Source organism: Theropithecus gelada, chromosome 4 (genome assembly GCF_003255815.1).
Source record: "Theropithecus gelada isolate Dixy chromosome 4, Tgel_1.0, whole genome shotgun sequence".
Lineage (NCBI taxonomy): Eukaryota > Metazoa > Chordata > Mammalia > Primates > Cercopithecidae > Theropithecus > Theropithecus gelada.
The window spans coordinates 107120595-107134672 of NC_037671.1; the positions used below are offsets into that span (position 1 = coordinate 107120595).

At 45.2% G+C, this 14078-nt stretch overlaps 1 protein-coding gene across 1 annotated transcript in view; it reads right to left on the reverse strand.

The window, feature by feature from the left end:
* SEC63 (SEC63 homolog, protein translocation regulator) overlaps positions 1-1153 on the reverse strand; it is an 88416-nt gene extending 87263 nt beyond the window's left edge. Inside the window, exon 1 of the mRNA XM_025382427.1 lies at positions 730-1153. Coding sequence (XP_025238212.1) covers positions 730-853 — 124 coding nt within the window. The 5' untranslated portion in view covers positions 854-1153. The remainder of the gene's footprint in view (positions 1-729) is intronic.
* Between the last annotated feature and the right edge of the window lie 12925 nt (positions 1154-14078).

The following is a 14078-nucleotide window of genomic DNA, read 5'->3' on the forward strand; positions in this document are numbered from 1 at the left end:
ACTACCTCAAAATTCCCTATAAGATTAATTAAACGAGACTTAACCCTTCACACTTGCACTTTTTCCGTCACAAACAGGAAACTCCAAAGAAAAGGAAATAGAAAAAATCCTATTTTTGCTAAGAGGAATAACAGCATTGCTTCCAACCCCCACAGAGAGTGAACAAATGAAAAAGCAACGGGAGGAAGTGACGGGGGTAGGCGGTGGAGAGCTCAGTCGGAGTCCTAAGCGTGCCACCCGGCTCAGAGATGCCTCAAAACATCTGTTAAGAGCAGCTGCAACAGGGAAACAGGAGTCGGGGGAGGAGGGCCGCGAACTGGAGGGACTGAGAGTTGTGCCCGCACCTTCAGTTTCTTCCCTGGCCAACTCTTTGCTCACCTCCCAAGTCCCCATCCTCCCCATCCCATCTCGCTTCCTCCATAAAGAAAAATCCCCAATAAAAGCAGAGGCAGAGAAGACAAAGAGGCAGGAGAAGACTGCAAGGAGCGTCCACAACAATGGAGAAGATGGACCGAGCGAAACTCCTGAGGACAATGAAGGGAGGTGGAGAAGCGCCGAGGGAAACGCCGCCGACCCGGGCCCCGCCAGTGGCGGACGCTGGACACAGGCCGGGCCGCACGGTCCTTGTCACCCCGGACGCCGAGGGCTGGGCTGGGGCTGGGCGCCACAGGGCCTGGGGGCGCTGGTGGGGCCTGCGCGGGTCCGCGGGCAAAGGCCGGCGGGACTCACCGGCATTCTGGTCTCGGGGCCAGAGGTAGTATGTCGCTGGGATCACGATGAGCCCCACGAAGGAGGTGAGGAAGTAGAAGAAGGTGTTCCCACTGTCATCGTACTGGAACTGCTGCCCGGCCATGGCACCCCCTCCTCCGCCTCGCTCTTCTCACCGCCGCCGCCACGACCACGCTCTGCACTCCCGCTCCCAACGCCCCGGCCCAAGTGGCGTAGCTTGGACGCTGCCGCCGCCGCCTCTCCTCCCTGCCCCCACGCCACTCTCACGGACACGCCGCCGCCGCCGCTGCTGCTGCCGCCGTCGCCGCCGCCGTCGCCAGCTCTCGCGAGAGGAGATAGTTCCCGCCCCGCTCAGTTTTCCCTCCCCCTGCCTGTCCCCAGCAAGCTAGCTAAGGAAGACGTGGCGAGAGCAACGGTGGAACTCGGCGAGGTCTCGCCCTTAGCCCCGCCCCAACGTCAAAGCCCCGCCCCCTAACTCCTCCCCTAGGACCCCGCCCCTAACCCCTCCGCCTTCCTCCACCGCTCAGTTCCCAGCGCCCCACGCCGGATCCCGGGCGTCGGCTTGTGGGACCCCAGTGAAGGCTTCCCGCCCGAGCAGCGGCCGCGGGCGGTTCACTTGGCTGCGACTGGGGTCCCAGATATTCAGAGAAGAGCTGAGGCTTAGCCTGTCCTGCCCTCTCGATTAATTGCCCTGGTTGATCATGTTTCCTTGGGTTCTGGATCTTCTCCTCCAGCCCCCATATTTTGGATGACAAATGTCATTTAGAATAAGGGGTGGGAGGCCGGGAGCAGTGGCTCACACCTGTAATCCCAGCACTTTGAGAGGCCGAGGCGGGCGGATCATGAGGTCAGGAGTTCGAGATCAGCCTGACCAACATGGTGAAACCCAGTCTCTAATAAAAATACAAAAATTAGCCGGACGTGTGGCTCGCGCCTCCGTCTAAAAAAAAAAAGGGGGGGGGGGGGGGAGGCGTGGATTGCAGTTATGTTTACAAAGCAATGTTTACTATCACGCCGGGCGCAGTGGCTCACGCCTGTAATCCCAGTGCTTTGGGAGACCGGATGGATCATGAGGTCAGGAGTTCAAGACCAGCCTGACCAACATGGTGAAACCCCGTCTCTACTAAAAATACAAAGCTAGGCCGGGCGCAGTGGCTCACACCTGTAATCCCAGCACTTTGGGAGGCCGAAGCGGGAGGATCACGAGGTCAGGAGACCGAGACCATCCTGGCAAACACGGTGAAACCCCGTCTCTACTAAAAATACAAAAAAGAAAATTAGCCGGGCGTGGTGGCGGGCGCCTGTAGTCCCAGCTTCTGGGGAGGCTGAGCCAGGAGAATGGCGTGAACCCAGGAGGCGGCGGAGCTTGCAGTGAGCGGAGATCGCGCCACTGCACTCTAGCCTGGGCGACAGAACCAGACTCCCTCTCAAAAAAAAAAAAAAAAAAAAAATTGCAAAAACTAGCTGGGTGTGTTGGCACGCGCCTGTAATCCCAGCTACTCAGGAGGCTGAGGCAGGAGAATCGCTTGAACCCTGGAGGCAAAGGTTACAGTGAGATGAGATCGCTCTTCACTGGGTGACAGATTGGAATCTACGCTGTGCTCATTTTGCAGATGAAAATTTCCCCAATCCCCTACAGATGGTTCCCTGTAAGCTGAGACCTTGATTGCTTTGTGTCATTTAATCATCAGTAAACCCCATGGAATAAAGCAAAATATGTCCGCTCTACAAATGAGAAAATTGAGGCTCAGAGAGACTGCCCAAGGTCCCTCACAGTAAGAGAATGTCTGAGGAATCAAACCCGTATCATTTTGACGCCGCAAACCCTCCTTCGCCCAGGACCTTAACATTTCCTGACTGTGGCTGGCACTTTTTCCGCAGGCTGTGAACAGGAACCTGCATTTCAGGGAAGGACGGTGGCGGTAGCAGTCGCTCTCGGGAGGCTCTCCCTCCCCTGGCTGTGGGACCCTAGAGGCTGGTGTCTGCTGAGCTGGGAACTGGGCTTCTGCCTGGATCTTGGAATGACCCCACCCACGGTCCAGCGGCAGCTGTGGTTGGGGTCTGTCCCAGAATCCATTGACCCTCCCTGGGTTAAAAGGATAGCCCACCTGGTTGTAGAGATTGAAAGGACTAATTGCGAAAATGCTTTTCAAAGGACAAAGTGTGTAATATGCAAATACCAAATATTACCCTATATTTTAAAGACTCATTTTAATACTTTATAGTCTGTTAACTAAATGCATCATAATATTCCTTCCATTGTTGGAGCAAAAATCTGGTTGCTCATTGTCTTTTATTTCATGTCTTCAAAACTAGTATCTATCGTAATCAGTAATGCTTTCCTTCATAATAGATTGTGTTCATATGTATTCTCTCTTCCCTTCAAATTTCCTATCTACTCACTTTGAAAGGAAATTTCTGAAATTCATTTCTATGCATTTCCCCCCTCACTTTTTTTCTGCACAAAGTTTCAAAACTATATTATAGGTGAAAAAATAAAACCAAGAAATGAAGGGAAGGTTGGACTGTGAAATCAACATAGTATTGTGATCTCCCAACGCTGATATACGGCTGCAGAAAATTAGTGACAGACTTGTCTCAGCTGAAGTGAGTAGGATCCTGAAGTTCCTTTTGTTTGTTGAATATGTTTTAAGTCTTCCTGGGTTTTAATAATGTTGAACTGTTTTTTTTATTATTACTCCTATTATGTTTTACTCCGCATTTGTGTAAAGATAATACATCAGTTTTGTAACCTTGTAGCAATATAAGTTATTGATGATAAATACTCCGCTTCTTTCTGCAGGAATAATATTTTCACTGCAACTTTGGAGTCGTGCCTAAAAGTGGCTTCAACCAAATTGAAATAACAATTTGAAAAAACCCCAGACCAATCTAAAATGTTATCTTTTTAAACCAAAGCATGTTTAAGATTTGAAAATGTACCCTCTATTTTCAAAAATATACATATAATTTATCCTAGAGGCCGGGCGCGGTGGCTCAAGCCTGTAATCCCAGCACTTTGGGAGGCCGAGGCGGGCGGATCACGAGGTCAGGAGATCGAGACCATCCTGGCTAACACAGTGAAACCCCGTCTCTACTAAAAAAATACAAAAAACTAGCCGGGCGAGGTGGCGGGCGCCTGTAGTCCCAGCTATTCGGGAGGCTGAGGCAGGAGAATGGCGTAAACCCGGGAGACGGAGCTTTCAGTGAGCTGAGATCCGGCCACTGCACTCCAGCCCGGGCGACGAGACTCCGTCTCAAAAAAAAAAAAAAAAAAAAAAAATTTATCCTAGAACTTAAAATTCCTGAACATAGATAACCTCAGACCACCCAAATATTCTCCAAAGCAAATGTTAATCATATCTTTAAATAATTTCGTTGCAATTTGTGATTCACACTTTTTTTTTTTTTTTTTTTTTTTTTGAGACAGGATCTCATTCTGTTGCCCAGGCTGCAGTGCAGTGGCCCATTCTTGACGCACTGCAGCCTCTTCCTCCAGGTTCAAGTGATTCTCGTGCCTCAGCCTCCCGAGTAACTGGGACTGCAGGCGTGCACCACCACACCCGGCTGTTTTGCATTTTTAGTAGAGACAGGGTTTCACCAAGTTGACAGGGTTTCACCAGCCTCCCAAGTTACTTCTGACCTCATGTGATCCGCCCACCTCGGCCTGGCAAAGTGCTGGGATTACAGGTGTTAGCCACCATGCCCAGCAGATATTTTTAACCCAATAAAATTGTTTCAAGAAATTATTTTAGTGATATTTAATAAAAGTAAATTAATATGGCCGGGCGCCATGGATCACATTGAAGACCAATCTGGCCAACATGGTGAAACCCCATCTCTACTAAAAATACAAAAATTAGCTGGGCATGGTGGTGGGCCCCTGTAATCCCAGCTACTCGGAAGGCTGAGGCAGGAGAATCACTTGAACCTGAGAGGCAGAGGTTGCAATGAGCCAAGATCACGCCACTGCACTACCGCCTGGGTGACAGAGCAAGACTCCATCTCAAAAAAAAAAAAAAAAAGAATGTGGAAGAAGCAAAGCTACAGACATAACCTGTTTTTAGTCTAACAGCATATATTAAAAGGCATTTAGGCCTGTAATCCCAGGACTTTGGGAAGCCAAGGCGGGTAGATCATTTCAGGCCAGGAGTTAAAGATCAGCCTGGCCAACGTGGTGAAACTCCGTCTCTACTAAAAATACAAAAATTAGCGTGGTGGCGGGCACCTGTAATCCCAGCTACTCCGGAGGCTGAGACAGGAGAATCACTTGAACCCAGGAGGCGAAGTTTGCAGTGAGCTAACATCGTGCCACTGTACTCCAGCCTGGGTGACACAGCGAGACCATGTCTCGGGAAAAAAAAAAAAAAGGCATTGGTCATTTTAGCATTTATCTCTGTCTGTAATTGAATATTTTAATCAATTTTATTTTAATGGCTAGATAGACATTTTCCCTGTAGAAAGCCTGACTATTTCAGGGTTCCTTTTCATACTCTGCTTTTTCCTTAGAGTGACTCTTTCCTTCTTTGTAAGTCATCCTTTTTTTTTTTTTTTTTTTTTTTGAGACAGAGTATCCCTCTGTAGGCCAGGCTGGAGTGCAGTGGTGCAATCTTGGCTCACTGCAACCTCTGCCTCCCCGGTTCAAGCAATTCTCCCACCTCAACCTCCCAAGTAGCTGGGACTACAAGCATGCACCACCACACCCGGCTAATTTTGTTTTTTTTTTTTTTTTGAGACGGAGTTTTGCTCTTGTTGCCCAGGCTGGAGTGCCATGGCGTGATCTCAGCTCACTGCAACCTCCGCCTCCTGGGTTCAAGCAATTCTCCTGCCTCAGCCTCCCGAGTAGCTGGGATTACAGGTGCCCGCCACCATGCCCAGTTAATTTTTTGTATTTTTTAGTAGAAACAGGGTTTCACCATGCTGGCCAGGCTGTTGTCAAACTCCTGACCTCAAGTGATCCATCCGCCTCAGCCTCCCAAAGTGCTGGGATTACAGGCATGAGCCGTCGCTCCTGGCCAGTCATCCTTATACTACATTTTTGACTTAAATTTATACATACTAAAGTATATTTCTGTAGCCATAATCAGCATTATTTAATTATCTGCTGGTGGAGTTAGCTGCAAAGAAACTGGAAGGAACCAAATTATGATTAAATAAGGGCAGGCAGTTACTTTCAGTCTTTTTCCCTTTCCCCCATGCTGCAGTAGACCATAACTTTTACTGCCAAAGCCTAGAAAATTATCTTTAATGTTAAACGCGAGTTTTAATGTAATCTTTAATGTTATACCAGAGATTTTTTTCATTAAGAGGCTAAATCTCTTTTGATACAAAGTAACCAATCCTGCTTATGACATCAACAAAGTAATGTTTGTACAACACTTATGATTTACAAAAATCTTCCAAAACATTATTCCAATTGAAATTTCAAATCATGACCATATGTTGGAACTTTGACTAGGTAAAAGGTATTAAATCATTGTAATCCTTTCATTTCCTGACCCAGTAAGGCCCTTCAGACCCAACAAAACCACAATCTCCTATCTGGACAAAATGTAAAGAGAGGCATGAGTTGGAAAAACAGCAAAACTAGTTTAAGGTCAACCCTGAAACCATGAAAACAATTCTAAAAGAGGAATTGAGGGCTGTGGTTTTCCTTTGGTATTGGAAGCAGGTTTGTATTTTGACTTCTTTCTATGAGTATGTTGGACTTTTTAATGTTGTGTGATTTTTGTTTATTTTGGTTTTTGTTGTTGTGGGGTTTTTTGGTAGAGACAGTGCCTCGCTATGTTCCCCAGGCTGGTCTTGAATTACTGTACTCAAGCCATTCTCCTGCCTTGGCCTCCCAAAGTGCTGGGATTGCAGGCTCAAGCACTGTACCCAACCTATTGTTCTTTTTCTATCCCTGCTTTTGTGATTATAAAGCTGAGAATTTTTTGCACTAAAGGCAGTTGTCAAAGATACATCAACAAACTCAGGTCATTCCTTTATGAATTAATTTTATACATTACCAGTTGCTATAGTTTGAATGTGTCCGCTCCAAAATTCAGATGCTGAAACTTAATTGCCAATGTCATAGTATTAAAAGGTGGGGCCTTTAAGAGGTGATTAGGCCATGAGGATCCTCCCTCATAAATGGGATTAAGGTCCTTATAAAAGAAACTTCATGAAGTGTTAGTGTTTGACTGTCTTGCCCTTCTCCTCATGCCATGAAGATACAGCAGTCCTCCCCTCTGGAAGATGCAGCAACAAGGCACATCTTGGAAGCAGAGACCATGCCCATCACTAGACACTGAACCTGCCGGTGCCTTGATCTTGGACTTCCCAGACTCCAGAACTGTGAGAAATAAATTTTGGTTCTTTGTAAATTATTCACTGTCCAGTATTTTGGTATAGCAGCACAAACAGACTAAAATGCCTACATATATAAAGGGCTTAATGAAAAAATAATGATTGACACTACATGTTATGCCATAAAATAGCACTTACTGAAATTTCCCACCCAGATCAAAATATAACTTGGGAGAGTGGTCATAAATAAAAGGAATAATTCACTCTAGGAATTTCAAAGGTATATATTTGAGTAAGAAGAAAGAAAACTCTCAAAAAGGATTAAAACAAGCTTCAGGGAAGATACCAATTATCTTGTGTCAATCATTTTGTTGAAAAATACTGTGGGTCTTAAAGCTTATAAAATTAGAGGTCTCTTATCAAGGAAAAGAATATATCTGCGGGACCAGGTATGAAAGAAAAAAGGAATATAAATTATGATTTTAAAATTAGATACAAAAGTTAATATTTGAGGGAGAAAAAAGTTAATATGTATTTCTAATATATTCTAACTGCTATCAAAGCTCATCTTCTACAAACAGAAGAATTCTTATAAATTATATTTTGCATGATTTCTATTTTTTAAAATATGAGACACTTGTTATTGTATACACTGCATATTTGTTATCTGAAAGGGGTCCCATTCCAGACCCTGAGACAGGGTTCTTGGACTTCTTCCAAGAAAGAATTCAAGGCAATTCCACAGCGTGAAATGAAAGCAAGTTTATTAAAGATATAAAGAAACAAAAGAATGGCCACTCCATAGTCAGAGCAGTGGCATGGACTGCTTGACTGAGTATACTTACGGTTATTTCTTGATTATATGCTAAACAAAGGGTGGCTTATTCATGAGTTTTTTGGGATTAGGGTGGGGAGTTCCTAGAACTGAAGAGTCCTCCCCTTTTTAGACCATATAGGGTAACTTCCTGACATTGCCATTTCATTTGTAAATGGTCATGGCACAGGTGGGAGTGTCTTTTAGCATGCTAATGTATTATAATTAGCATGTAATGAGTAGTGAGGACAACCATAAATCACTTTCATTGCCATCTTGGTTTTGTTGGGTTTGGCAGGCTTCTTTACCGCTCCCGTTTTATTATCGGGGTCTTTGTCACCTGTATCTTGTCGACCTATCTCATCCCCTGATTAAGAATGCCTAATCTCCTGGGAATGCAACCCAGCAGGTCTCAGCCTCATTTTACTCACCCCCTGCTCAAGATGGAGTCGCTTTGGTTTGAATGCCTCTGACATATTGAGTACGTTTCTATTTGACTAAACCTCGATCAAGAGAACCAAATCCTTAGCTTATAATTTTAGTATGTGGTAAGTGGAAGAATTTTCAGAGTAGTTTTTGACTCAGTACATTTCAAACAACCTTTCTCCTCCACAGCCTACATACTTCAGGTGCCAGGCCCCATGGGATATATTCATATTGTGAATCAAGGTGTATCATACTTTCATGTTGAGACAGCCAGGTGGGAGGGGGTCCCTGGCAAAACTCCAACCAGCCTGCACTGGGAATGTGCACTGGGGTGGAGCTGCAGAAGCCTGGCCCCTCCTCTTCCTGTGTGGAATCTGGGATTCAAACGGGAGGCGGGAAACACACCAGCAGGGACTCTGGCTTTGTGGAAGATCCCTGTTCCCCCTTTTTGTTCCTTTTCAACCAATAAAATCCTGCCTTACTCACCCTTCAAACCGCGGGCAAGCCTAAATATGTGGCTGTGGGACAAGGACCCTGTCTTTAGCTTAACTAAGGAAAAGTCCTGCAACAATGTTACAAAGCTAGATGAGTTTGCCTCATGGGGGAAGAAGTATTCCTGGAAGTGGCAACAACTATACATGAAAGTAACTGTAAACAACTTAAAGATAGCCCCCTAACTCCACAGGACTGTGTAGCTGGAGTCAGGACAGCATTCTCAGCTCTGAAGGCAAACATAAGATTAGGACAGAATTGGCCGGGTGCGGTGGCTCATGTCTGTAATCCCAACACTTTGGGAGGCCAAAGTGGGTGGATCACAAGGTTAGGGGTTTGAGAACAGCCTGGCTAATATGGTGAAACCCTGTCTCTACTAAAAATACAAAAATTAGCCGGACGTGGTGGCGCACACCTGTAATCCCAGCTACTCGGGGGGGCAGAGGCAGGAGAATTGCTTGAACCCAGGAGGCAGAGGTTGCAGTGAGCCAAGATCACGCCACTGCACTCCAGCCTGGGTGACAGAGCAAGACTCCATCTCGAAAAAAAAGATTAGCACAGACTCATCAGAGTAACTGCCCTAAAGCTGTTTGATAACTAGCCAAGAAGTTTCAGCATCAACGGGCATTTCCGGTCCACCAAAAGCACACTGGTAACATTAATGTGGTGAGCACATCTCTGCCAACACTGACAAATCAGATAGGAGGAAGGAAACTTTGACCTACAGATTGACTAGTTTCAGCCCTCATTTTAATTTCTGATTCACTGGACAAGCTGGCAAAAGACCATAGTGTTAAATAAATGAATAAACTTGCCCTACAGGTTAAATTGTTGTCTTGCATTCATGGCTAGTGAGACAATGGATAGACCTATATGCCCACAACCCTTACAGCAACCAGTCCAGGGAGCCAACCCACAGCCTCTACAGCAGCTGGCCTAGAACATCAGGATGTGATCAATGACTACCAGCTTCCCAATTTTTTACCCCACTTCCAAATCAGGATCAACCAGCCAAACACACATAAACTAATCACATAGGATGCCTTGCTTCTAGTTAGCCTGCCTCCAATTTCCCCATGCCAACAACCTACAATCTAAGCATACCTGAAACCTTCCTTTTTTTTCACTCCAAAGCTTCCCCACTCCCCTGCCTGGTTCTGAGTCTCTGCCAAACACAAGGAACGGTGGCAGAATCCATTGCTATAGCAAGCACTGAATAAACAGCATCTGTTTGTTCTCATTGAGGTGGTCTTGCTTTATTTCTAGGTAGATAAATGCTAAATGAATTACTCTTAACAGTTGTTAAGTATAGTATTACACACATATTAGTAGTTTTGCATAGATGTCTTAATGTCCTGCCAAGTACCTGCATCTCCTGTCACTAAATCCCAGACACTCAGGGGAAAAAAGGAGACAACAACCAACCAACCAAAGCTCACTGCTTGAATCTGAGTCAGGACCATAGCAGTAAAGAGCCTGATTGATTGATTGATTGATTGGGACAGAGTCTTGCTCTATTGTCCAGGCTGGAGTGCAGTGGCACAATCTTGGCTCACTGCAACCTCCACCTCCTGGGTTCAAGCGATTCTCCTGCCTCAGCCTCCTGAGTAGCTAGGACTACAGGTGCCCACCACCACACCCAGCTAATTTATGTTTTGTTTGTTTGTTTTCTGAGATGGAGTCTTGCTCTGTTGCCCAGGCGGGAGTGCAGTGGTGCAATTTCGGCTCACTGCAACCTCCGCCTCCCGGTTCAAGCAATTATCCTGCCTCAACCTCCCAAGTAGCTGGGATTACAGGTGTGCACCATCATGCCTGGCTAATTTTTGTATTTTTAGTAGAGACAGGGTTGACCAAGCTGATCTCGAACATCTGACCTCAAGTGATCCGCCTTCCTTGGTCTCCTAAAGTGCTGGGATTACAGGCATAAGCCATTGTCCCCAGTCTCAAACTTGTTTTTGACCATTATTCATAATAAATATATTTTACATTATGACTCAGTGTATTACTGAAAAAAAAGTGCAAACTACTGTGATTTTTTCTTATTCTATATATTTATTTATATAAAATATAAATAAATTATACATATTACTATATAAAATGCTTTTTTAAATAAATAAGCAACTACAGTCCAGAACTTTTCTGCAGGTGCGTTGGGGAACTTGGTCATAAAATGTAGCTAAGATCACCTTAGTGTGTTCTTGAACGTTCTTTGTATTATCAGGTGGAAAGCTTTTCATTTAAGAAATTCCTCTGGTGCAGTAGTTCTCCGATTTAGCAGCCTGACAATCACCTGAAAGGCTTGTTAAAACACAGATTGTTAGACCCCAAGCCAGAGTTTCTGATTCAGGCCTTCAGGGTCAAGTTTTGTAGTTCTACCAAGTTCCCAGGTGATACTGATGCTCCTGGTCTGGAAACCACACTGCTCTAGGGAATCATTTCTGTGAATCAAATAATCCTTTGCACAGTGAATAATCACTTCCTAACTTATTTGTTGGTCATATGTCAAGTTCACTGAAGCAAAGTATATTGTACTGGCTGGATATGTGTGAATGTAATTTTTTGAATGTACAGGAGGTCAAAAGTGAGGACTTCAAGGAGGCAGCCTGCTTCCTGGTTCCTTCCTCCAAGCTATTCTGGTGCTCCTTTTCAGAACTATTTAATCATTCATTCATTCATTTATTTAAATATTGAGACTATGTGCCAAGAGCCATGCTAGGTTCTAGAATACAGTCAGCCTGAGCGTTTGAAAAGAAAACATTGCCCTTAAGAAAGCTGTAGAATGATGCTGAGACCATTTTTTGTCCTTTTAAAACCATTTAGTTCTTGATGGTGAGGATCAGGTGCTCTTCCAGAGACAGGAAGATGACAAAAGCAGGCAACTGCTGGCAAGTTTTCAGGCTACTAACCCACTGGTCTTTGAAAACGGTATTTCCCAAGCCTCCCTTTGAGAAGGAGCAGAGCACCTGGGTGCTTGATAAATGACAGCTGTCAGGCCATTGGTAATCCTGAGACAGTGAGCTGGGGATGAGGCCTGGTAGTTACGGTTTTAGCAAGTACTTCAGATACTTATCAAAGGAGTATGGGAAACACTGTTTTAAACTATCTTTGGCCAGGCGCAGTGGCTCACGCCTGTAATCCCAGCGCTTTGGGAGGCCAAGGCGGGTGGATCACCTGAGGTCAAGAGTTTGAGACCAGCCTGGCCAACATGATGAATCCCTGTCTCTACTAAAAATATGAAAAATTAGCCAGGCATGGTGGTGGATGCCTGTAATCCCAGCTACTCAGGAGGCTGAGGCAGGAGAATCACTTGAACCTGGAAGGTGGAGGTTGCAGTGAGCCGAGATCGCACTACTGCACTCCAGCCTAGGCAACAAGAATGAAACTCCATCTCAAAATAAATACATAAATAAATACATAAATACATAAATAAAATAATCTTCAAATACAACATAGCCCCCAGAATTGTATTAACCAAAATGAGAAAGTATTCACAATAGTTCAGTGCTCCTCAAACTTTGCTTCATGTAAGAATTATTTAGGGAACTTAAAAACATTTCCAATGCCTAGCCCTATTCCCTATAGCAATTAAATCAAAATCTCCCCCAGGTGATTCCAATTGGCAGCCAAATTTTAGAACCAGCCCATAAAAGTTAAGCCTCTCTTCATATTGAAGCACCTTTCACAGTCTCTTCCCATTGAAATGGTCTCCTGTTACCATGACAACCTACATCCTGCTTAAGTGCTGGGGGCTTATGTTGGGGAGGTGGGGATCTTGAGGGCTCTTGATTTATTGAGGCCAGCAGCCTGTCCTCTTTTGAAAGTTCTGTAAGGGATCAGGAATTGCCCCAAAGTTTGGTGGCTTCTGGGACTCTGCTCAAAGCTGTAGACCAGTGCCTCTCAAACTTTCATGTGTATATGAATCCCCTGGGGATCTTACTAGAATGAAGATTCTGATTCAGGACTGGTGTAGATTTTTTGCATTTCCAAGAAGCTGCAAGTGATGCTTATGCTGCTGGACCATAAAGTACATTTTAAGTAGCAAAGTTATGCATCCTTCCTGAAAGCCAGTGTCAACAGATAAAAGCAGCAAGAGCATGTAGCAGTCACAAATATGCTAAGATAAAAGGGAATGGTGATTGTTATGTAGGCAGGATACTGTAAAGCCAATTGGGCCGGGCATGGTGGCTCACACCTGTAATCCCAGCACTTTGGGAGGCCGAGGCAGGTGGGTCACCTAAGGTCAGGAGTTCGTAGACCAGCCCGGCCAACATGGCAAAACCCTGTCTTTACTAAAAATACAAAAATTAGCAGGGCGTGGTGGGACACCTGTAATCCCAGCTACTCAGGAGGCTGAGACAGGAGAATCACTTGAACCGGGAAACAGAGGTTGCAGGGAGTCAAGATGGCACCATTGCACTCCAGCCCGGGCGACAAGAGTGAAACTGTCTCAAAAGAAAAGAGCATAAAAGACAATATTTGAGGAAACTAAAGTGGAAAGAACGGTAAACCAAACTGATGAGATAGATTTGAGATAGTCATAGTTACACTAAAGAGCGGGTAAAACAATACTGAAAGATATGGTAGAAGGGTAGATAAAGGAAAACAGAGTAGTAGAGAAGAGCCTGGGCTTCCAAATCAGTTTAAATTCAAAACCTGGCTCTGCCGCTTACTGCCTATGTGACTTCAGCAGATGACTTAATGTTCTGTAAAACGGGAATAGCTTTCCTACTAGTTTTGTACCTTTGGAAATGGGTTAACATGAAAGATGCCCAGCCCGGGCTTCTAACAGTATGTCCTCAATAAATGATTGCTACCATGATATAAATATATAAATGAAACCCAGGTGTCTAGGACTTCACCAGTTGTATGTTCATTCATTCAATCTTGATGGCTTGCTTTCCTTCTTTCCTTCTTTCCTTCCTTCCTTCCTTCTTTCCTTCCTTCCTTCCTTCCTTCCAGACAGGGTCTCACTCTGTGGCCAGGCTAGAGTGCAGTAGCACGATCATGGCTCACTGCAGCCTTGACCTGCTGGCCTCAGGCGATCTTCCTGTTTCAGCCTCCCAGGGAGCTGGGACCATAGCCACATGCCACCACGCCTGGCTAATTTTTTGTATTTTTTTGTGGAGTTGGAGTTTCACCATGTTGTCCAGGCTCATCTCAAACTCTTGGGCTTGAGCAACCCGCCCACCTCAGTCTCCCAGAGTGCTGGGATTACAGGAGTGGGTCACTGTGCCTGACCCTAGGTGGCTTTCTAACCCTGTTTGACAGGTTGCAGGAAATCCAACTTTATGCAGAAGTTGTGCAAATAACCTGGGTAGCTCTCTTGCCT